This window comes from Sciurus carolinensis, chromosome 15, assembly GCF_902686445.1.
Source record: "Sciurus carolinensis chromosome 15, mSciCar1.2, whole genome shotgun sequence".
In the NCBI taxonomy this organism is placed as follows: domain Eukaryota; kingdom Metazoa; phylum Chordata; class Mammalia; order Rodentia; family Sciuridae; genus Sciurus; species Sciurus carolinensis.
In genome coordinates, this window is record NC_062227.1 from 4097890 (window position 1) to 4123900 (window position 26011).

The 26011-nt window shown below is 40.0% G+C and overlaps 1 protein-coding gene across 2 annotated transcripts in view; it reads right to left on the reverse strand.

The window, feature by feature from the left end:
• The window catches only part of Fam210a (family with sequence similarity 210 member A), a 38831-nt gene that overhangs the window by 9093 nt on the left and 3727 nt on the right, over positions 1-26011 (reverse strand). Inside the window, exons 2-3 of one of the 2 annotated variants that reach the window (XM_047526205.1) lie at positions 21151-21300; positions 2762-3278 (exon numbers count right to left, since the gene is read on the reverse strand). In XM_047526205.1, coding sequence (XP_047382161.1) covers positions 2762-3234 — 473 coding nt within the window. In that variant the 5' untranslated portion in view covers positions 3235-3278; positions 21151-21300. The remainder of the gene's footprint in view (positions 1-2761; positions 3279-21150; positions 21301-26011) is intronic. The other variant, XM_047526204.1, reaches the window with a different exon arrangement.

Below are 26011 nucleotides of genomic sequence, written 5' to 3' on the forward strand. Positions count from 1 at the left end.
AAACAAGCTGATTTTATCTTCCAGCATTAATGCCATTATGGAACCATTTCATTAATTATTTCCTAGTTCCAATTAAACCTAACTGTATAAAATCTACACATTGAACAGCATAAAATGAAGGAAAAAAGATACAATTGGCCAAAAAAAACCCTAGTGATTAAAAAAACACCTTGTTATAAAAATGAGATAATAAACTCAGATACCTTGCACAAGGTCTAACACTACAGGCAAGTGGCCTCTGTAAGACAAGGTAATAAGCACCTGAAGAGGGTCCCTGTCAAACAGGAGCGCCCGTCACCTTCTAAGTTGGCAGCTCTGCAGGAGGAGGTTCAACAGATGCAGAGGACACAGGTCAAAGCACATTTGCCGCCTGAAGAAGCACAGTGAATACTGGCCTGGACCCCAGCTGAGGTGCATCTGTACCTTTAGGAACCAGAGGTCCCAGGCACAAGGCTTCTGAAGGCCAGGGTGACATGTGTGGCCATGTGTGTTCAGAGAGAACCCTTCTGGTCAGAGGACACAGATGTCCACAGGTGGCAACAAAGTTCAGCACAAGATAAAATCTTTTACTTTAGCTGTTCCTGAAATAAAGTATTTCAAAAGCCAGAGAACTTTACCACTAACTAAAAATAGAATGACACTGTGCTCTCTGGAGCCTTGAAAGGCAGCAATGCTGGCTGCCGGACAGTAATGCTGCATGATGACAGATGCCCATCCTTCCAACCACAAACCATTTCCCCCGCTTTCTTTTAATAGTAAGTAACAAGCATATAACAGACAAGTTTTTTTCAGTTTGGGGGGAAAAAAAAAAAAAAAAAAAGCTAAAATACAGCTAGCCTCTTGGTAGCTGGATCAAAAACTGTTTATATAATCAACTTCAATTTTATAATAAAATAATCTCTCAGTGAAATATAATCCACCACTTGAACATATCCTAATTCTTTTTTATTTCATCAATGAGTTCTACTTTCTAATTATTACATGTGATTAAGTCCTCATGTGAAACCCATCGACCTTTATCTTGAAGTCTATGGATTCCTAAAATCACTGAGGAGGATGGCTCTAGAGGCACCGCACCTTGTGTCCTGTCAATCAGCCAGGGAGGCTGTAAAGAACTAAGCCAGGCGTCTTGGCTGGCAGCACTGCCACCTAAGGCGTACGGGTATGAAGTGGACAGTTTGACCACCATGTTTAGACAGAAGCATTCTGCAGAAAAAGAGAGGAAGAAGGATGAAACTAAGAGGGTGCATTTCACAAGAGGTGACAGAATCATCCCCACAACTGCCCCAGCTGAAGAAATCTAAGCAGCAGCAATAGAAGAATTATTTTATTAGCCCAAATGAGGATCTCATATTCAATTAATTAAAAACTTAGGTTTTCTCCCTCTAAGGCCAGAAGAACAAGCAAGTGTAACAGCTTCTTTCAGGAGAATCCTTAGTGGCTCAAGAAAGAAATTTTATGTGTAGAATCATGCAGGACTGAATGCCTATAATAACTTTTATTTAAAAATGGTATACAAATTTATGTTCTGTCAAAACTCCAAGGGCAGTTTTGAAGACTTCTATGAATATGAAACATGTTGAGAAAATGTCATTAATAAACAAAGAAATAATTCCATAAAGTGTACACATAGGATCTTCTGTCAGAAAACTACAATTCTTAAAGAAAATGAGATACAGCAAAGAAGGATGAGTAATGCCATGGAAAGGTACGAAGAAGAAGAGAACAGCGTCGACTGCACAAGGAAAAGAAAGCCCAGCCTTCAGAACTGATGCTAAGAAACACCTGGAAGCCCGTGTTTCCAAGAATAAGCGGACACCATTCACCTCTCAGGAGTGGGTATGCTTCTCCATGGGGAGCTTGGCACAGGCAGCTGCTGTGTCTTACTACTGCCTTAACACCAAGCCACCAAATATCAGAGTCCACGCTGAAGATCAGGGGACTCTGGGAAGTATAAAGCAATTCTAAATCCATCAGAAGAGCTGAACAAAGTGGCAAAGCTATCCCTGTGGCTCCACCAGTCATGGTGCCACAAATACACCTTACCTTGAGAGGAAGGAACGGTGTTTAACAAGAAAGATGGACTTAGAGATTGTGTGTCCTACAACACTGGGAGGAGGCCACGCCCTCCAGATGCACTTCTGATCAGAGGCCCTCCCCACACTTACAAGGTGAGTAATGTCAATGCCCCAATCTGTCAGTGGTTCGTTTTTTTGTGTTAACGACAAATAGTAACCAGGCTTTGGAATTTCCCACCAAAACCACACATCCAGCAAAATAGGTATCTTTTCAGTTTTTTAAACACTGCAAGAAACACATTAAGTAAAGAACTGATAGTGCTGCCAAATTTCTGAGACTGGTACTTCACTTCTGGACTCTGACATGTGCAGATGACATCAGCACAGTAATGAGGAGTGTGGCTCTGAGACCAGAGAAGCCTGAGTGGGGCTTCTGTCCTGGCTCCACCTCTGGAGTTATTTTTACTTGCTTCATTCACAAAAGGGGAAGAACTGCACTACCTACGTCATTCAGTCACCATGAGGATTAAATGACACAGAGGATATAGCAAAATGCCTGTATGCAGTAATGAAACATTAGTTATTCTTAATAAAATGTGAAAAACGGCTACAAAAAGCAATTAGCCTCTACCAATGAAAGACACTAAAGCATTAAAAAAAATATTTAAGACCATCATTAGCACAAGTAATATTACCATTCTGATAAATTAGTGAAAAGCGGCAGTCAACCAAGCAAAACTTACTTTATGGCTGCATAATAAAATGCTCCAAACCAAATACCAGAAGTTATTAGATGCACAGGAATCAAAACTTTCCCATATTGCCTAAATGTTCTCTTAAATCGCTGATAAAGACTAATAGATTTGTCTTGTAAAGGATCAAGCTCTTCTTTTTTTTCTGAAGGAATCCCTTTGTCTGTGGCACTAGATGAGAAAACCCTTCTGGACAAAACCACCTGTTCCCACTGCTTGTGGCAAAGGACCTGCCGGGGTCCCTGAGCACCCGATGATTTCCTCTCCTTGGCAAGGCACTGGGCAGTAGGTAAGTGCAGCCACTGCTTCTGAGGATCTTGAACCCAAAATACTCTGAATTCAGCATTATTCAAAAGTAACGGTCCCTTTATGTTCTGACGGTGTCCAAAGAGACCAGTTTTCTGTGGTTCCAAGCATGTCCTCTGTGCCAGCCGAGACACAGTACGTGGTACATTCCATTGCATTTTGAATGATGGTGATGGATTTCAGCTTCTTACAGAGGCTAGAACTTAAAAAAAAAAAAAAAAGGTGGATTATACATAGGCTTCTACTTTAAACCAACCAATATTAAACCATTTACAGTAAATTAATGATTAACTATTAGAAAGTGAAAGGACAAAAACGGCCACTCAATTCATAGGAATTTATATTAATTAATGCACTGTGATTTTAAAATGTCATTAAAACATATCCTTTAAATACAGTAAACCAGTCAGCAGTCATCATGGAAAGAAATGTTTACAAGTTCTCTTCAAACTAAAAAAGGATATTTGTAAGGCTACTGTTAAAGTCCTCAGAGGAAAGAAGCAGTGTAGCACAAGATCTGGTTCTGGAGGTGTTAGGGACATAAATCTGTGCAATTCCCTTTTAGACTCCAAGCCCAAGTACACTGGTTAAATGAGGACTACTTTATGGTTTTTTGTTTTTGGTACTAGGGATTGAATTCAGGGCACTCTGTCACTAAGTTACACCCCCAGTCATTTTTAATTTGAGATAGCATTTCACTAAGTTGCTTATTAGGGCCTCACTATGTTGCTGAGGCTGACCTCAAAATTGTGATCCTCTAGTCTCAGCCTCCTGAGCCACTGGGATTACAGTTGTATGCCACTGGGCAGGGCTTTCACGGCAATGTTACAAGAATTGTGCAATTCCTGGTGTGAAAGAGCTTCTGTAAACTCATGAGCATCACACAAGTCAGTCACCATCATACATGTTAAGATATGCTGAACAGTTGACCAGTGCTAACTATTCCATGATGCCTTTAGATGAGTCACAGTAAGTTGTAAATCACATGTTATCAGATGGTGAGAAGAGACAGCCTGGTCTTGGACCTCCCTGCTCCACACTCCACCAATATCAAGGGTGGAGAGAAAAAAGAACAGTAATGTCTTAATATTTCATTTGGTATCAGTGCAGAACTAAGAATGACAAGATAAATGAATAGCAGGGGGTGGAGGCACATGACTGTAATCACAGAGACTTGGGAGGCTGAGGCAGGAGGATCAAAAGTTCCAGTCTAGCCTCAGAAACTTAACAAGACCCTGTCTCCAAGTAAATTATCAAAAAGTTTAAAAAGGCCTGAGTATATGGTTAGTGGTAGAATGCCCCTGGGTTCAATCCCCAGCTCAGCAAAAAAAAAAAAAGGGAGAGAGAGAGAGAGACCTTTCTAGATACCAGAAACTACTCCCCACCCCAATCCCCAGCTGAAAGGAAGTAAAAGGTAGTTTTAGAAGCACACAGGCTTGGACCCAACTGACTCAGCAGTATTACTGAGCAGATTACTAACCCTCTCCCAGGGTGGATGGAATTAGAAGAGCCCTTACTACCAAGAAGTCAACCCCTGCCTCCAACCTCTACCTCATCCCATCCTGCCCACCTTCCTGCCTTACTTCTGGCATGTTTAGAAGAGGTGATCTCAGTTTAAAATTGTATAATAAACAGTAAGATTTATTCACCCAAGAAATACAGACACCTCATTTTGCATGACGATTCATCACCTAGGGTACACAGTTGACTGGGAAAGCAAAAACTGTTAGATAAAAACTTTCATTAATGAATTCCCCACTTATAAGATTAATCCAAATTTACTTCCTCCCTAATTAATAATTAACATCAGTTTCTATCAGACTCTCACAGTTAATTCAACAACATAATACAAACGAGTTGTAAAGTGAAGCTACAAATCTTTCACAATAAATAGGTTCCCAGGAAGCCTTCAGAAATGACACTGGAGACTGTTACAATCAAAAGCCAAGTAGGCAACAAATAAGAATCTGAAGCATTAGACCCATTACACCAAATAAAAAGAGAAGCCACACAGATAATAAATACAAGGGAACGGAGCCACTAATAAAAAGGATTAATGCCTTAGTTATGTTCACAAAACCTACCTCATTATTTGATGTGGAAGCTGAACATGGGCACAAGCTATCTTACTGCATTCCACAATCTGTATCCCCACCTGCACTTATATATCTACACTATGCCTGGGCCAAGGCGGAAGAACACACCTATTAAGATCCTAAGGATTAGCTCAGTTGGAATCATCATTTAAAATTTATGAAAAATGAAATTTCATTTTTCAAACTCCTTCCAAACAGTGTTTGAAATTTTGGGTCTGTTTTAGTTTTCTCTAGCACCACTGTCTTCCAGCAGGTCCTGGCCATGGCTTTAGAGGGGACCCCAAAGGTTATTTTTCTCCTAAGCCTGTTTCTTTCACAGGGCAGTATGCCAGGAGCTGAAATTCCCAGAAGCATAACTCTCAGAAAACTAGAGATTGCATGCTTGTGTGTGTGAATAAAATAAAAGAAAGCATTTTTAAAGAGACTCTTCCAAACTCCCATCAGTATCCTTTCCCCTGGTTTTTCCAACTGTCCTCTACCAATTTTTAAAAAGTATTTTTAACCTCTCCATTTCTGATTGCCTGTTTTCTAAAACCACTTTGAGATACAATTCACCCTTCTAAGGAGTAGAAATCAGTGAATTTTAGTCCATTCGTAGCTATGTAACCACCACCATAATCAAAGTTCAGAACATTTTTATCACCCAAGAAGGAAACTAAAACCATTGGCAGTCACTTGCCATTCGCCCATCCCCCATCCCAGGTAACCGCAAATGACATCTTGCCCTGGTACCAAATGAAATAATAAGACATTGCTGTTCTCTTCCCTCTCCTCCCTTGATATTGGGGGGTGGGGGGCAGGGAGGCACAGGACCAGGCTGTCTCTTCTCACCATCTAATAACAAACATGATTTACAACTTACTGTAACTAAGTCTAAAGGCATCATGGCCTTGTTGGCCCTGATCAACTATTCAGGATACCTTAACTGTTAAGATGGTAACTGACTTGTGTGATGCTCAAGAGTTTACTTTACAGACGTTCTTTCACACCATTTGTTTATTTTGGTCATTTCACATAAAAGGAACCACTGGATGTGGTGTTCTGTGGCTGACTTTCCCCTTCTTGTACCGTTTTCAAGTTTACCACTCTACTATCTTTTGGGCTAAGATTTACCTTTCTCTTTAGGAAACCTCCAGGCCAGTGGCTTCCAAACCCAGAATCAGACCATGGGAAGAGGAGAAGACTGGAGGGGTAATGGAGTGGCTTTAAAATACACATTCCTGGGCACCATCTGGACCTAATAAATCAAAATCTCCAGGAGCCAACTCATACCTGACAATATGAATTTGCACATCGTTTCTCTGGGTCCAGAACTGTTTTCAGGGCCAGAGGCAGTTTGGTGGCAGTGCTTTCTGTCCATCTGCTACTATACCTGAAGTAGTTCAGTACCATTTGACGTGGAGGAGATAAACGGTGTATTGGAGCGAAGTGAAATAAGAAAAATCAGACTGTAGTACCCTCCACTCCCAACACTGGGCATGAGTGAGCGGAGGGCTGCAGGGGACTCTGAGCCTGATGTCCTCCAATTCAGTTCTGACACCATCTACCTGGAGAAATTGTCAGACCCGGGGGACTGAAGGTTTAGTCCCAGAAACTGCTACCACTTCAGATGCCAATTCCAAGTTCTAGCCAGTCATTCTTCTGACCAACCAGCTACAAATCTAGGTTCCCAAAACCCCCTTCCTGGGTTGGAATTATTTTCTGGGGCAGCTCAAAAAAACCAAGAGTTTGTCAGTTTATTATAAAGGATACAGAGGTAGAGGGAGGCATAGTGCAAGAAGGGCATACAGAATTCCGGCGCCTTCTCTGGGCCCACCACCCTCCTAGCACCACCAAGTGTTCAAGCACCTGGAAGCTGATCACATCTTAATAGTTTTTAATGGCGCTGGCTTTCCTGCTCACTCCCTTCCAGGAGGTAGAGGGTGGGGCTGAAATTTCCAAAGATGTAATTGGCTCTCATCACTACAACTCCCTGACAAATAGTGGCCCCACCCTGAGGCTCATTAGCATAAACTCAGGCTTATCAAAGGGGCCCAATGAATAATAAAAGACCTCCTTTCACTCTGGAAATTCTGGGAGTTTTGGCTCTATATCAGGAACAGGGGTAAGGACAGAACACATTTCTATTATACCACACTAACAAGCCTTGGGGAACCACTACAAACTTATTGAAAAGGCACCGCTGAAGGTGGGTGTGGGAGCTCGCACCAGTGATGCCAGCAACTTGGGAGGCTTAGGACAGCCTCAGCAACTTAGCAAGACCCTGTTTCAAAAAATAAAAAGGAATGGGCATATAGTTCAGTGACAAAGTGCCCCAGGTTTAATCCCCATGCCAAAAAACAAACAGACAAAAAAAACCCAAAATATTCTTGACTCACTGAAAGAAATCAAATAAAATCACATTTATTTCCCAATTAAAAAAGAGAAGGCAGGAAAACTGGGAAAAACACAAAGAGCAAAGAGTTGCAATGGACAGGAAAATTTATAAATCTGGTAGCTATGATTCCAAAAATACAATATTATTAAACATTAAAGAACATTTCTAAACAGTGAAGTAAACAGCCTGTAGCTTTAAGTGGGCTCTCTCTTTCTGAGATGCCCCTTTCTGCCAAGCCAAGATCCTTCGGGAGTCTGATGTCTGGCCCAGGCCAGAGGCGATCACAAGGCGCTGTTACCTGGGAGACCTCACCTGCAACCCTGGCTCCTGTGCACCTCCTTCCCGACTCTCCAGTTCTCACCACCTCCCTTCACTCCCTGAAACAGCCTGTCCTTCGACTATCTAGCTGTCCTTTGAGTCTCATCCTCTGTGTGGCTGTGTTCAGGCATGTTGTTAATAAATTCGGTTTTTTTTCCCCTGCCAGTCTGCCTATTGTTGGTTTAATTAAAATTACCAAAACTGCAGGGGCAAAAAGTAAATTTAAATCTTTCCTACATGGTCAAAACCCCTAAGTAAGTTATTATTGGCTAGCACAGGGAAATTCCTTCTTTTAACATTTACAAGAAAAGTAACTTTGAAACCACCAATTTGCTTTTAATTTTTTTTCTGCTTTTTTTGTCTATATAACCAACCTCCTCTAGTCAACTCATGGGAACATTCATTCTAAAGGCCAATCAGTACTTTAAACTAGCTTTTTTGTTAACATAATGATAATGGAAAGAAGATATAACAAATGTAAATATGTATACACCTAACAAGATTTAAAACAAATGAAGTGAAAACTGATACCACTGAAAGGAGAAATAGACAAATCCATTATTAGAGATTTCAACAGCCTTGTCAGTCACTAGTACACACTACAGGCAGAAATCAGAAAGGAGATAGTTGAACTAAACACCATTAATCAACTTGATCTAACTGGCATTTACAGAATATTCCATACAACAACAGGAGAATGCACATCATACTAAGGTTTATATACAGCAAGAATATCATATTCTGGGACATAAAATACATGTTAAGAAATTTAGGGGCTGGGGTTGTGGCTCAGTGGTAGAGTGTTTGCCTAGCAAGTGTGAGGCACTAGGTTCAATCCTTAGCACCACTTTAAAAAATATTTAAAATAAAGTTATTTCCATCTATAACTAAAAATATCTCTAAAGAAAAAAAAAAAAAAGGAAATTTAGAAGAGCTGGATATGGTGGTGCAAGCCTGTAATCTCAGCACCTTGGGAGACTGAGGCAGGAGGATCCCAAGTTCAAGGTCAGCCTCAGTAAATTAGGGAGGCCCTAAGCAACTCAGCAAAACTTAAAAAAAAAAAAAAAAAAAAAAAAAGGGATGAGGATGTAGCTCAGTGGTAAAGTGGGCCTGATTCAATTCCCATTACCAAAGAAATTTTAAAGAAAGGAAATTAGAAATTGTACAATAGTACCAAACTACTATGAAATTGAACTAGAAATCTTAACACAGAGATAGCAAGAACTGACGCCCCTTACCTTAATTATCTGGAAACTAAAAGTGCATACTTATCAATAATCCAAATGTCAACAAAGTCTAAAAAGAAGTTTAAAAATATTTTGAAGTAAATGAAAATACATCATCAAAATCTACTGTATTGGCAAAGCAGTGCACACAGAGAAGAGAAATTCTTAGCTTTGAATGCACATATTAGAAAAGAAGTAAGATCTCAACTCCATAAACTTCCTCCTTAGGGAACTAGGGAAAGAAGAGACAGAGTGGGGCAGGGTGAAGCTCAGTGTTATAGCGCCTGCCTACTGTTGTTATTAGGTAGGAGTTCAGATGCCAAGACAGCAGAGACAGGGTACAGGAAAGATGCCACTGAAGGACAAGACAGAGAAATGAGTCATGTCTCTGTTTAGGGTAAGTCCCATTACCTTGACAACTCCTGCCACGGATATGATGCTTTAAAATGATCAATGAGTGTAAAGGGGGCAGTATTCCAATTAGATTTTCTAAAGTAACCAACGGGGGAAATTGGACACTACTCCAATCAGGTATCATAAGGTAACCAACAGGAGCAAATGGGGTAGGTCTTCAATCCAGGCTGTTTAGGGAAAAGAACACCTCACAGCTCAGCATACAAGATACCAATCTCCAGACGTCAGGGTCTTAAGCCTCTCACTCGTGGCCCGCTCCCTTCTACCTTCCAGAGTGCTACCTCCACTTTCTATAAGTCTGTACTTTGTGCGTTACTTCTGTGTGTTTTGCTCAATTCTTTGTTCAGAACACCAAGGACCTGGACTTCAACTGGACACCCCAACAATAACACTATCAGGCCCTGGGTTCCATCCCAAGCACAGGAGGGGAAAAAAAGAGAGAATAATTTTAAAAAATAAAATAAAAATCAGAACAGAAATGAATGAAAATGAAAAGAGGAGAGTAACAAAATCAAACTCCAGTTCTTTGAAAAAATGCATGAAATTTATCTCTCTAGTCAAGCCATGAGAGAAAATAGATCACCAATATTAGAAATGAAAGAATATCATAACTACTGATCCCATAAAGATTAAAAAGGTAATAAGGAAATACTCTTTTTTTTTTTTTTTTTTTTTCAGTGCTGGTGCTGGAGACTGAACCCATGCTGGGCAAATGCTCTATCATCATATATCCCCAGTCTCCAAACTTTATTTGATAACTTAGATGAAATGGTCTAAATTATTAAAAGACACAAATTATCAAAACTCACACAAGAAGAAAAAAGGCCTAAGCAGTCCTATATTTATTAAAGATACTGAACCCCGAGTGCTTTACCACTGAGCCACATCACCAGCCCTTTTTTATTTTGAGACAAAATCTTGACAAATTGCTTAGGGCCTCACTAAGCTGCTGAGGCCAGCCTTGAACTTGAAATCCTCCTGTCTCAGCCTCAGGAGGCAGGAAAACAGGTATGCATCACACCCAGAAATAATTAACTTTTTAAAAAAGCAGCTGGCTCAGCATTTACCAGCGAATTCTATTAAATATACAAGAAATAATGAGTTCTCTATTAGCTGTTCCAGAAAACGGAGGCAGAGAGATTTCCTAGCCCCTTCTGTGGGGCCAGCCTTACTCTAATTTCACCAAAAGAGATCTGAAGAATTCCCAGAGAGGGGACTACAACTCGGGATATGTGGAGTCCTTGAGACAGGTGATGGAAAAGAATTTCAGTGTGTACCAGTCAGTACAGAAATACAGAAATTTATTTAGGAAAGCAGATTAAACTTCAAGGGAGATGATGGGCCACCAAGAGTGAAACACTTCTGAGTCCTCGGGTTCTTCTCTTAAAGGAAACATGGTAAGGTGGACTCATACTCAACAATAAGAGACTGTTCACCTCTCACCACTCCTGTTGAACTTAGTAGTTCAAGTTCTAGCTAGTGCAACAAGGCACTAAAAAGAAGTGTATGCTTGGGAGGGAGACCACCTAGTTCAGAGGCTAGTGCAAGTTCTGGGATGTTCCTATGCTTCTGACTACCAATGGGGGTTCCCACCTGACCCTCTTGGGTTTGATAATTTGCAAGGATGGTTCACAGAACTGAGCAACATGTTTACTGGTTTATAATACAGGACACGGGTGGTCAGAGGAAGAGGCAAGAGAGTCTCAAGAGGAGCTTGTTCCTCCAAGAGCTGGGTACTGTGTGGACACACTGACCAGTCAGGAAGTCTATCAATCATTACCTTCCGAAGCTTTTGGTGACTGTAATCTCCAGTCCCTTCTTCACCCTTTCCTGAGGTTGGTGAGTGGGGCTGAAAGTTCCCATCCTCTGATCAACTCTTTCTGGCCATCTGCCCCATCCTGAAGCAATCTAGCATCATTTCATTAGCATTAATCCAGGTATGCTCCAGGAGGCTTATTATGAATACCAAAAAGACATTTCTATCACTTTGGAAATACCAAGGGTTTTAAGAGCACTGCACAAAAACCAAATATTATGTCAAAAGATGTTCCTATTCCTTTCATTAGTCAGGAAATTACAAGGGATTTCAGATCTCTGTACTATGAACCCAGAAGACCAAATATATACAGCCAGTCCTAAATACTGGGGATCTACCAACTGTGGCTGGAAAGTATTCAGAAAAATCAAAATTCCATTGGTACTGAACATGTAAAAACTTTTCCCTAAACAATACAGTATAACAACCATTTACATAACCCCTACATTGTATTCAGCATTAAAAGTAATCTAGAGATATGGACCAATCCTTATGTGGGAGGACGCATGTAGGTTATATGCAAATACTATGCCATTTTATATGAGGGACTTGAGTTTCTGCTATCAAGTTATCTGTAGAGATCCTAGAATCATTCCCTGGTGGGTAACAACTGATCACTGTGCTTCTTATTATAGTTATACCATATGATTTCAACAAAAGGCAGAAATGTAGTTAGTAAAAAGATAGCTGCCAGGAGACCCAGGATAGGGAAGGAGGAATGAATGGGTGGTGCACAGGGCATTTTTAGGGTGGTGAATTTCTCTATGCTATAAAAGTAGATACATGCCATTCTACATTTGTCAAAATCCATAGAATGTGTGACACAAAGAGTGACCCCTAATGGAAAACTTGGTTAATAGTCAATACTCATTCACAGACTAACAAGTGTACTCTACTACAAGATGTTAAGAGGAGGATCTGTAGGGGTAGAAGGGAGCATACACAACTCTGTGATATCTGTGCTCAGTGTTTCTATAAACCTTAAACTTCTCTAAAAAACTGAAGTCTGCCAATTAAGTTTTTTGAAGTATTCCTGTGGACTTGCCAAATCACAACTGATTTTATTATAGCCTCACCCTGCAGTGCAGGTGAAACAGTAAAAGGCAGAAAGGGCTTCTCTCAACTGTGTGAACTCTTTTCATGTCATTAAACGGGGGCGATTCAGATTTTCTCCTTCCATGGGTTTCTTAATCACACTGTGACTGCTGCTTTAAGTCAAATTCAGTCTGTGGCTTAAAAAATGAAAAGGCAGGCCAGTTTCTTCAGGGTGCTCTCTGGGTTATTAGTTTCCTGCTCCATTAGGGATATGGATGGTTTTAATTTAATCTCTACTATATAATCCATTTTCTCCAATCTGTTCTACTTTTGAGACTTTCTGGTACCAGTACTGAGCCACATAAACAAGCTAAGCAGAGAACTATTGTTAAATCCTTAATCTTCAGAAAAGGTCAAATTATGCCCCCTAGTGAATTTCTATGGAATTTCATGAAATTCATTGATAACTTGGCAATCTTAAACATGTCAATTTTTAAAAACTGATTAAAAATACTCATTTACACAAGATGTTTATATCTTTATCTCTTTTCAGATCATTAAATTTCCTACGTCAAGCCAGGGTGGTCTGTGATGGGAACAGGACCCACAGGGTCTTACTGCCACCCTCTTCCTTCCACCTCTAGCAAGTGGAAATAAGAATGGAGGCTCTGCCACCTGGAAGACCTGAGCTCTTGCTCTGCTTTTTCCCCACCCTTAAGAGTGAAGTTAAGGTCACTTTTATCGTGATATTTATGATGATTAAATGAAGCACTTACCATATCAATGTTCCTTCTAGCTTCCCTTCTTCATCTTCTTGTCTACTGACCTGGTCAAGTCAAGCCCATACTCTTCCTAGTCTTCTAGTCTTCTGCACTAATCGATTTGGGGGCCCCCTGCAAGTCCTAGAGTAAGGGGAAAGACTCTTCCCCACTTCACTTTCATACCCAACACAGAACCCCTCTGTGACCCCAGTATCATGCTCTTCCTCAGACACCAAGCGCATCTCCAGAGGCCACCATCTGGTGCTCTTTCAATTCCATTCTGACATTACCTACTTAGAGCTAGTCAGGTCTCACAGGCTAAAGGCTGAGTCCTGCAAGACTACTCCTCACTTTGGAGCAAACCACGAGTTGTAGGTGGCCTCCTACACTGCTGATCAGCAGTGGGTTTATCACCCTCTCAGGACCTCCATGTGTTCAGCAACCCAGAAGTCCATCAGGTCTCTTGTTGAAAACATTTTAAAGAGCTTAATCTGCAGTCCTGCTTTCTTGCAGGTTGGTGGATGGGGCTGAAAGCTCCAACCCTCAAATCCTCCAACTGCTCAGTCTTTCCAAGAGTAGCCACATCTTGGGTTACATAGGCGCCCCACCCTGTCACCTCATTAGCACAAACTCAGGTGTTCAGGGACTCATTATGAATAAATAAAGACATTCCCACTCCTACCAATCAGGAAACTCCAAGGGTTTTAGGGGTTCTGTGACAGAAACCAGGCACAAAACCAAATATATTTCATATTACACTAGTCCTAGCTTCTCCAGGGGTCAGTTCATACCACTGGTCATGTTGTTACCTTTCATCATCTGACAACTGAAATCATGAAAACGAGACATGGAAGAACTTAACAAGGATTTGGCTAGTGAATAATTAGTTGAAATGATTTCCCTCACTCCATTAAAAATGAATCAAGTTATTACTGACCATGTTTTCTTCCTACATTTCAGTGCCAGGATTTGTTCTGTTCCTTCAACTGCCCTCATTGCTGCCGTCTTCTTCCCTTTAATGTGTAGACAGAACCTTAAAAACTAGGCCTTTCTGTGGTTATGGGTTCAGTGTCTCTCCTCCTCTACCAGCCAAGAGTCGTAAGACAGCCTTTTCTGTTCCCTTACACTGCCCTCCTATCCAACTGCTCATATTAAGACCGTGCTCGAGCCACAGCGGCACATCATGACACCTGCTTCCTGTCTGTTCAAATGCTCACAAGACTCTTGTTTCTGTGACTCAGGATCCCGTCTTGTCTTTTTAGTACAGGTTCTTTCTGAGTCTCATTCATAGGCTTATTTTTCTATTAAATACAAATGGGGGCTCTCTCCTTACTCTACATATATTAACTGGACAATGGCCTTTACAACCACTAAGTACTGGGCCCCAAACTCCCATTTCCTTTCCAGGCATGTTTCTGACTCCCAGTATCAATGTATCAAACTAGACTAGGACTTAGCCAATTGGATTGCTCAACATGTCTATAAAACAAAAGAACCCATAGGCCCTCATTAATACCTTCCCCCACTCCCTAAATACTGCTTCCTCTGGAGTGCAAGTTGCCCAAGACAAAAGACTACATGAAAGCCAGCCAAGAATTTTTCTATCCACTCAGCTTGCGGGCATCCAGCGATGTATCAAGCCTCAGAAAAGTAGTACTGTAGAGAGGCAAATTAGAGAAGCTGTGTAAGAATGAAGAGAAACAGTCAAGATGAGAATGAAAAAAAAATGACAGATTTGAGAGATCTTATGTTCCCAAAAATGAAATTAAAAAAATGTAAATAAAAACAATACCAGTGAAAAAAATACCTGAGATAACAAAAACAACAGGTTCAATATGTTTTAAGGCAAAATAAAATGTGCTGCGTAAGAAAGTTCAATTACATAAAAACTATATCCTATTAGGATACAGTCAAGAATAAACAGCTTACTCTCCTAGACATAACAGTCATGCTGAACTCAGATTTGACTGTCTTACTAGGAACCAGAAAACAACAGAACAGGATAGTAACTGAAGACTGGAAAGTGCGTGACCTAAGAATCAAAAGAAAATTTGGAGAGAGTGCAAGATAGTCAAGTACAGGTGCCCAGTGCTTCTTTCCTCCTTCGAAATGAACCAGAACAACAAATCAATAAGTGCATTTCAGGTTGAGAGGTATGGCACCCAGCAAGGGAGGGATGGAGCCCTGGGAGTCACAGAGGCATCACAGAGTCATCACACAGTCATAAAGCCAGTATGCTGTATTTCACCACCCAGTTCCCCAGCTAGGGAACTCTCCACTGCAGGGAAAAAGGTGAACAGGAGAGTCCCTATGGGTCCCCATGCAAAGGATGCCAGCAACCCAAGCAATGGGCGAGCTCTTTAGACATCACAGGTTTGGAGTCAGTTAGGAGAGCTGCCTGGAGTACGTGCACCAGCCTAGCTTCAGAGAAGGAACATGCAATGTCTCCCCCAACCCATAGAGCACAGACTGGGCCTGAAGGTGCAAGTTCCATACTGCATGCCCCCTGGATATCCCATCTCTGCTGCTACCACTGTCTAGGCCAGGTGGCCCAGCCTGCAGCCAGCCGGATCTACCATGTGCCATGCTCCACCCTACCCCACCCGACTCCCTGAGCTGCTGGAGGGCCCCTTTCCCTGCATGGCCCCCTCAGCCCAGCTGCTGCACACACCATGCCCAAAGTCACTGATTACAGCCAAAGAAGCTACAGAGAAACTATACTAGAACATGCAACTGGAACCAAAGCCAACACAGCATACCAATCCAACACCCTAAGATGCATCTTTAAGAGAACACCATTTACTACAAGTCACCTTATAAACTGGTAGAGAAAACTGATCCTGATGCACAAATCTCAATTTAGGTCCAAAAAAGCATAAAGATATGATGCCTCCAAAGGAACTCAATAACTCTCTAGCAACAAACCCAAAGAAAAGGATAATGATGAAATGTCGGATAAACAATTAAAAAGAAAGATAAGTCATTTAAAAAAGTCAATGAGATTCAAGAAAATACAGAAAGACTATTTCAAAAAATTAGGAAAATAATTCATGGGATGAATGGGAAATTCAAGAAACGGAAGCCAGAAAAAAAGAATTGAATAAATATTTTGACCATGAAGAACTCAGTAAGTCAAAGACAAATATAGTTGAAAGCCTCAACAATGAACTAGATAAAATAGAAGAAATCATATATAAAGATGGAACTCATAGAAACATCCCAGACCCAAATAAACAAAAACAAAACAAAAAAGAAAAGAAAGAAAAAAAATTTAACTCATTATGTACTTTTTCTGACCACAATGGAATAAAACTAGGAATCAACCATAAAAGTAACTTTAGAAATCATACAAATACATGGATACTAGACAACACACTTTTGAACACATCATGGGCCACTGAAAAAATAAAAAATTTCTTAAATGAAAATGGAAATACAACACACCAAAATCTATGGGAAACACCAAAAGCGGGAGTAAGAGGAAATTTTATAGCAATATGTACCTACATCAAAAAAGAGAGGGCTGGGGATATAGCTCAGTTGGTAGAGTGGCCTGGGTTCAATCCCCAGCACCACAAAAAAAAAGAGAGAAGGATCTCAAATAACCCTAAGGATGTACAGCTCAAGGACCCAGAAAAGAATGAGTAAGAACCATATTTAGTAGAATGAAAGAAGCAACAAAGGTCAGTGCAGAAAAGTCAAAACAAAGACTTGTCAAACTATTGAAGAAAAAGAGAGAGAAGACTCAAAAAACAGTGATGAAAAAGACACTGACACCACAAGAAAACAAAAGACCACTAGGGGCTGTTATGAACAATGATATGCCCCAAATTAGAAACCCTAGCAGAAATGGGCAGACTTCTGGACATAAAACCTACCAAAATCGAACTACACAGACACAGAAAACCTGAATAGACCAATACTAAGTAATGAGATTGAATCAGCAATAAAACACCTCTGAAAAAAAGAGAAGCCCGGGACCAAATGGCTTCACTGCTAAACTCTACCAAAACTTTTTAAGGAAGGACTAATATCATTTGTTCTTAAACTATTCCCAAAAATTGAAAGGGAGAGAAAACTCTTCTGAACTCAAAGTCTTTGAGACTAGCATTCCCCTAATATTAAAATCAGATAAAGACACAACAAAAAAAGAAAACTATAGAGCAAATAACCCTGATGAACACAGATGACAAAGGTCTCAAAAAAAAAAAATCAGCAAGTCAAAAATATTACAAATCTTGACCCAGTAGGATTTGCCACAGGGATGCAAGGATGGTTCAACATTTTCAGTCAAAAGAGTAATACAACATATCAAAAGAATGAAGAGTAAAATAATATGATCACCCCAATAGAGCAGGGAAAGCATTTGATCAACGTCAACATTCCTTCATAATAAAAACCATAAGGAAATTAGGTATAGAAGGGTTATACCCTGGGGTTGGGATGTAGCTTGGTGGACAATACTGGGCTCTATTTCCAGCACACACACAAAAAGAAAAAAAGACGGATCCTACTTCAATATAACATACTGAATATGCTGAAAGCATTTCCTCTAAGAAAAGAAGAAATGGATGTTCAATCCCATTGCTCTTATTTAATATAGTATTGGAAGTTTAAACCAGAATAACCAGGAAAGAGAAAAACAAAGTATATGAATAAGGGAAAAAGTAAAATATCTCTATAGATACAATTCTATATATATAGCAAAACCTAAAGACTTTGCCAAAAGACTAACAGAACTGAAAAATTTAGTAAAGCTGTAGGATACAAAATTAGCATACAAAAATCAGTAGCATTTAATTTTATTGCAGTACTGGGGACTGAACCCAAGGACTTGAGCATACTGGATAGGCAAAGGCTCTACAAATGAGGCACAGCCCCAGCCCTTTTTTAAGTTTTGAGAATCTGGGTTAGGGTCTCATTAAATTTCTGAGACTGGCATCAACTCACCACTTCCCTGCCTCAGCTTCCTAAGTAGCTGGGATTACAAGCCTGTGCCACCATACCTAGCAGTCAGTAGCATTTTAATACAAAAATAACAAATTTGCTGAGAAAGAAATGAAAACGATCCCATTTATGCAAGATACAAACAAACAAAAAATTATATGGGAATAAATTTAACCAAGGAAATGAAGAACCTCTATAATTAAAATTATAAGACATGAAAGAAATTGAAGACACACACAAAAAATGAAAAGACCTGCCATGTTCATGAATTGGAAGAATAACATTTTTAAAACGTCCACACTACCCAAAGCAATTTACAGATTCAAAATAATCCCCATCAGAATACTAATGATATTTTTCACAGAATTAGAAATCATAGTCCTAAAATTCATACAGAAGCACAAAAGACCCCAAAAAGAAACAATCTCAAACAAAAATAATAGAGCCGGGAATGTAACAATATTCAATTTCAAGACATACTAGAGAAGTACAGCCATCTAAACAGCATTGTCCTATCACAAAAACAGACACACAGATCAATGTAACAGAACAGAGATCCCAGAAATAAATTACGCAATCACAGGCAACTGATTCTGGACAAAAGTGCCAAAGATATAAATTTGAGAAAGGACAGACACCCTCTTCTTCATAACTGATGCTGGGAGAAGTGAAAATCCATACTCAGAAGACTGAAGCTTGGCACCATCTCTCAACACACACAAAAATCAACTCAAAAGCGATCACAGAACCTAAAGGTAAGACCTGGATTTATGAACCCACTAGAAAACAGGGAAAATACCTCAAGACATCATATAGGAAGTGATTTTTCTGGATAAGAACCCCAAGGCATGGGCAACAAAAATAAATAGATTACATCAAACTTTTCAACAAATACATGAAAAAGTACTCAATATCATTACTCATCAGTGAAATGCAATTCAAAACAACAATTAGATTCCATTTCACCCCAGTTAGAATGACTATTGTCAAAAATACAAAAATATTAAGTACTGGCAAGGATGTGAAGAAAAGGGAACTCTTATACATTGTTGGTGGGAATATAAATTAGTACAGTCATTATGGAGAATAGTATGCAGGTTTCTCAAACTAAAAACAGAACTACCACATCACCTGCTATCCCACTTCGGGGTATATATCCAAAGGAAAGGAAATCTACACATCAAAGAGATACCCAACTCCAGTGTTTATTGCTGCACTATTCACAATGCCAAGATACGGAATCAACATAGGTGCCATCAACAGATGATAAAATATGGTCTATGTAAGTTGGGTATGGTGGTACATGCCTATAATCCCAGATGGTCAGAAGGCTGAGGCAGAAAAACCACGAGTTTGAGACCAGCCTGGGCAACTACCAAGACTGTCTCAAAATAAAAAATAAAAAGGGCTGGGCCCAGTATTGCCACCAAAAAAAAAAAAAAAAAAGAGAGAGAAAGAGAGAGAAAAGATGTATACACAGTAGAACATTATTCAGCCACAAGAAACAAAATCTTGTCATTTGCAGAAAATGGATGGAACCAGAGCGCATGGAACTGGAGGACCTATTAGTTGAAACAGGCAAGATGCAGACAGACAAATATTCCATGTTCTCTCTCATATGTGGTAGTTAAAAAATTCCTTCAGAACACTTATTAAAACTAAGGAAAACTCACACTAATACCTATATATCACCCATGTGCCCACAGATAATACTCTTGAACATATTTAAAACTTGTGGGTTAGCACAAACATATTTGGATTTCCTGAAAATAGATGGATGAGTAGGTGCAGACCAGCAGCTGATGCTTGAGGTCAAAGGTGGCAGTCCCTCTCCTTTTCTGTTGTGGGAGTAAGAGAGAAAGATTCTGCTAGTCAGTCTATGTCCAACCACCAGAGCCTGCCACTGTTTTGGAGGTTTATTGAGCATCTCCTTTTGCCTAATATATTTCTAGGAAATTTCAGTCTCAGTTTTCTCAAAAGAATTGTAACTCCTCTAGGAGTAACCAGAGTGCAGGATTTTCTTCAGTACCTTCAGAATACCTAGAACATACCAATGTGTAACAGTTATAAAACAACTTGGGAGTTTTTTATTGACTAATTACCAAATACTATAAATTACACAGAACTGTAGCCTTCCGGTACCTAGAGCAAATTAGTAATGATATATAGCTACTGCCTTCAAGTACTTTACAATATAATTATGATTGAGGCAAATGTCAAACGTGAGTTATAAGTTCATAAACAAACCAGATATTAGGGGAAAACCAAGAAAAAGCTGAGAACAGTATTGATGAGATCAAAGCTACCCAGCAAACACTGAAAGAAAGATTTAGGAGAAATAGAGAGAGGGAGGGAGGGCAGAAGTGCTCAGTGGAAAGATGCAGTGTCCATATGTAAAAAAAGAACTTTTCAGAGTACTGAGAAACAAGGTGGAATTCTGGATTGGAATTTTAATGTACTTATGGAATTGCAAAGGACATAAATTCCTAAATAAGGAGCAACAAAAATATGAGCAGAGAATGATGTGATGCATCAAGAAGAGCAAAGTGAGCTGAGAGGTTTCTGAAACTGACTGTAACGTTGTAGAGATCTGTCCAAAACAATTATCTAACTGTTCTGTCTTCTCTGACCTTTGCTTCTGTACACAGAAACCAGCTGAGGACAAATTAGAATGAGCTTAATTTAGGATCCTGGATTACTGCTTCCTGTATTATATGTAATTTTGTATTCGTTCCCATTAGCTTATGCGTGCATCATTAAAGAGTTAGCTAAAATATGAGCCTGAACGGATTAAGAATCATTCAAAAATAAACCAATAATCTCAATTGATTTAATCATTTCCTCACTCTTAGAGTGTTTCCAATATTAATGCACTATAAATAGCACCCTAATGCTAACAAACTTTTGTCCACATTTTTAAGTCTTCAAGAAATTCCTACTAGCAGAATGAATTAGGTTATTGGATATATATTTTTAAGATACTTAATACAACATTTAGCTCTAATTCTGGCTGGGCAGATATAGCTGCAGAGTATGCATATACGGGATTACATCACACATATTAGCGGTTGTTCTAATACGTACTTGCCTATATCCCCTCAAAAGTTGAGCACCCTCTTCTGGAATGATAGCCAGGGCTGTGACATTCCTGCTGTATTATTTCCACATAGAGTTTTCCCATTATGTCTTCTATATTCTGAACTTCATGGCCAAACACAAAATTACATAGGATTACTGGAAGAAAAGGAGATTAAAAAAAGCTCTAGCATTTTTAAGTCCTAAGTACCATTAAACATTATGTAGTTTAGTCTCATTATGAACACCTTCCATTTCCTAATCTGGTTAAATTCAGATCATGTAATCTGCACAACAGGTATGTTATCCTTGTTTCTATGGTGGCCAAATGCTTGAGACAAAAACTTTTCATAATAATACTTTAGAGCAGTTATGTTCAACAGACCTTTTGGAGTCCAGCGTCTGTGACTTGCAGCTTACTAACAAAGTCAGGTGGAGAGACAGCTATTGTCTCGTACTCTGAGGCTCTGCAGAACACAGAAAACTGACATCTACCTTTTCTCACGTGGAGTGCTAAGCCATTTGGGCAACCTTGACTATGAAGTCTTTCACACGTAAACTGTTAAAGGATCATTTTAAACTCGAAATCGGTGCCACCTGCTGTCCACATCCAAGTCTAAGTTTTGAACCCCACCACCCTTGTCTATTAAGCAGTTTCTGTAGAATTTTTTCAGTTTTAATGCACTTTGGACTTATGTTGGTCAAATACACTGCAGATACACTGCAGAGAAAAAGAACAGAAAACAATTAGAAATCTACCATGCCAACTTTGCCTAAAAGATAAAGTACAATGAGGTGAATAAAATGAAGATATATTTCGGGGTATGGACTGAAGAACAAAAAGCATATTCCAGTGAGTCATTTGATAATACAAAGATTAATCAACCTGCATGGAAATTGGAAGGGTCCAACGCACAAAAATATCAAATTAAAAAAGAGTAACAGGAGCCGCGCATGGTGGTACACGCCTGTAATGCCAGTGACTTGGGAGGCTCAGTTGGGATAGCAAGTTTAAAGTTAATCTCAGCAACTTAGTGAGGGCTTAAGCAACAGTGAGACCCTGTCTTAAAATAAAACACGAAGAGGGCTGGGGATATGGCTCAGTGGTTAAGCACCCCTGGGTTCAATCCCTGGTACCAGAAAAAAGAAAAAAAAAAAAGTGTAAGGGGTTCAAGAAAAAGGTAGGTAGAATGTCCAGTTGAGACAATTCTTTAAAGTAGGAATGGGGCTTTGTAGAAGATCCAAGTTGTTAATGCTGCTATGGCTTTATATAATTCATCTTAACAATTATTTTGAAAAATGAACCATAATTGGAGTTTCCATTTTTCCTTCCAAATACCCTGGCTTCTCAGTTTCCTGACCTCCCCTCCTGCCCTACGCCTCACACCCCACTCCAGTTTAAACATTTACCATGTCACTGCCAATAACTGTACACGCCCTTGAGATCTCCTCCTTCATGAATACCACCACCTACATTTCTGTCTCATTTCTTCTGACCCTAACTTCACCTCTCCTGGGCCCTCTGATCTATTAACCCCACCATTTCCCCACCTCAGGCCCTCTTCATGACTTTTCTCCTCACCCAGCTTAGTCCCAATGTTTCTATTAGTGAGTTATTACACTAACAGTAATGGTTCTATTAGTGTCCTATTACTATTATTAGCTGCTGTGACAAAACACCACAGACTGGGTATCTTTAAAAACAGATATTTATTTCTCATAGTTCTGGAGGCTGAAAGTTCAAAACCAAGGTGCTTGCAAATTTGGTTCCCAGTGATGGTCCTCTTCTGTGTTTGCAGATAGCCAGTGTCTGGCTGTGCCCTCACTCGGCAGAGGGAGATTCTATTTCTCTTAATAAAGATACTAATCCCATCACAGGGTCTTCATCCTTATGACCTTGCCTAAACCAGATTACTTCTGAAAGTCATACTTCCTAATGCCATCACACTAGGGGCTAGGGCTTCAGGGTGTGAACTTTGGGGACAAATATTCCATTCATAACAACACTGTCATTTACTATTACTTTCTGTACACAACCCCAACTCCCCACTGCTCTCTGCCTTCATCACAGTAACTAAGCTGAATCTACTTCTGTCAAAACCAATCTGTCATATGAAACATGAAAACATGCCTGACAATGCAAGAATGTGTCTGATAGAGAAAGTAAGGTCTATGTACATCGGACCAAAAAAGTACAGACGAGAGACTGTACATTTGTTTTATGTGAAGTGAACCACGGCAGAATCTACAGTCTGGTTTTCAAGACAAATAATGGTGACCTCCTTTTTGGATTAACTGGTTATGCCAGTATTTACTGTATAAAGTATACCTCAGAAAAAGTGATTTGATCATCAGAGTCCCAGAAGTCATGTTCTAATAAAAGCTCTTGTATTCTGGGTTCGATTTTAAAATGTATCTTTAAAAAATTTTTGTATTTAGAATTGACACCAATCTGCTTTGTTTTATAAAGTGTGCCACACAAATACACATAAACATTATGCCTGACAGCCATTTGGCAAACACTGCACCACAAGCTCATCACTGTTTATCTAACTTCTCTTCTTTTAAGAAATGACCCCAATTACCGTACAGCCTAATTAGGAGCCCAAATATTAAAAGAACTTCAGATTTCAAATGGGAGAGCTACTACAACCCACATTTATGTTAAAAATCAATGACATGAAATAACATACCAATTTTATCCAGTTTATCTGGTCCAGTAAGTTACGAAGGCCATTTAGAAATATGGAAAACTCGAATGCATAAGGCTGCCTTCAAAACAACCTCTGTAACAGGATTCATCTTGCCACTGGCACCTGCAGGCTCTGAACTACCCACTGCCCACTCTCAATTCCTCTTACTTTTCTGCTATCCTTTCTCTCACATTCTTCAGCCACTGCTGTGCAGGTTCGAGGCCCAGCTACCCTTTCATCCACAGAAGCTGTGGACCACTGCAACCACTACTAATTCCCAGAGGAAATAAATGCACCATCTAAAAGCATATAAAATGCCTCTGAGACTTTTCACTACTTCAAACTGCTGCTCTGGTTTACATGAATTTTAAAAAATTGCTGTTTTCTCAGCTGTTTTAAGACAAAAAAATTTTATGGCCACATTCAAAGGCATAGACCAGTGACCTTATTTGGCACTGTAATAGCAATTTTAAGTGTGAAAGAGAAACTAGAAACTGAGAGTTCTGAGCTAAGCTCTCTATAATCATTCATTCTGTGTAAAGACTCCATGAGGAGATTAACAGAGATGTGACCACTCAGTCAAGGACCACAGGCCTAGCACGTTGAACCAGGATCTGAGAACATGCTATCCACCTGTGCTCTTGACCACCAAAAGGTGCTATTCATTTTTCGAGTCAGGGTACACAATAATTTGGTGGCCCACAGTTAAGTGCCAGTTTCTACTAAGCCCAGCAGCAAGCTGAAAGCTGCTTCTCAAAAAACAGCAGTTACCCACAGAAGATGGAATGCTCTGCCACAAAATCCTAAGGCTCTATATACTGGTTCACCTATAGGGAACTGCCAAGGCTCAACTTGCCACCAGTGCTTCCAGCACCACAGGATCTGTCGGGTCACAAAGCCCAAGTGGCAGAGCAGCTTGCACAGTAGCCTGACCTACTGCAGAATGCTCTTTTGTTTTGAGCCTACTCAAAACTAGCAGCTTTTTGGGTCACTCATAAATGGGCCGGAGCAGCATAACCAAATGGGGAATATATCACTTCTAAAATCCAAAGGGGCCCACTAGACCTTAGTGCTTTTTCTTTTAGATTGGGACATGCCCTATACCACTAGACCCCTAGAAATTTCACTGAGGTGGAAGCTCCTGAATTTATGGGTTTATTTCCTGCCACCTGACAAGTACATGTCTCACCATCAAGTCTGGAATTGTTGTTACTTCTCATTCACCAGGTCCAATCAGCCTGTCAGATACTGTGCCAGCATGATGCCCTGTGGAAGGGAAAGCTGGCCAGGGTCTGCCTTAGTTTGCTGGAGATGCCATAACAGAGGATCATAAGCTAAGAGGCTGAAGCTTCTGTTGTAACAACTGGAATTTATCATCTCCAGTTCCGAAGGTCAGAAGTCTAGTCAAAGAATCCGCAGGGTTGGTTCCCTCCGGGGGTTATAAGGAAGAATCTGTTCCATGCTCTCTCCTCTTGCTTCTGATGATTTGCTGGCAATCTTTGGCACTCCTTGGCTTGTAGAAATATCACCCCCATCTCTGCCTTCATTTTTACATGGCATTTTCCCTGTGTACTTGTTTCTGCCCAAATTTCCCTTCTATAAGGACACTAGTTACACTGGATTAAGGCCCACACTACTCCAATATGATGACCTCATTTTAACTAATTACATCTGCAACAATGCTATTCCCAAATAAAGTCACATTCTGAGACACTGAGGGCTAGAACTTCAATATATGAATTTTTAAGGGACACAATTCAACCAATAACAAGGTCCTTGTGGTCTAAATTATGACGGAGCTGGAAAGCTGACATGCCCAAGGTAGGACAGTGAAAGTGTATTTCTGGTTTTACTAGATGAAAACAAACTGCACTCGATAGTCTTTAATAACAGATACTAGGAGCATTTGGTAGATCAATATCTGCACACCAGCTATTAGGAAATAAGTTAATTTGCTCAAGCAATGAAATGACACCTGGAAGAGCAGTTGTAATTGGTCATCACCCCATGAAGTTTATGGTAATCCACTGCTATTTTCCAAGTTCAATGTGTTTTCTGCGTAGACCAAACAGGTGAACTGAATCAGAGTATGGCAGAAATGACGTCTGCTGCATCCTTCAAATACACTGATCTCTACCATCCTTGGGAAGATGTAGCCCGATCCAGCATTATGCTCC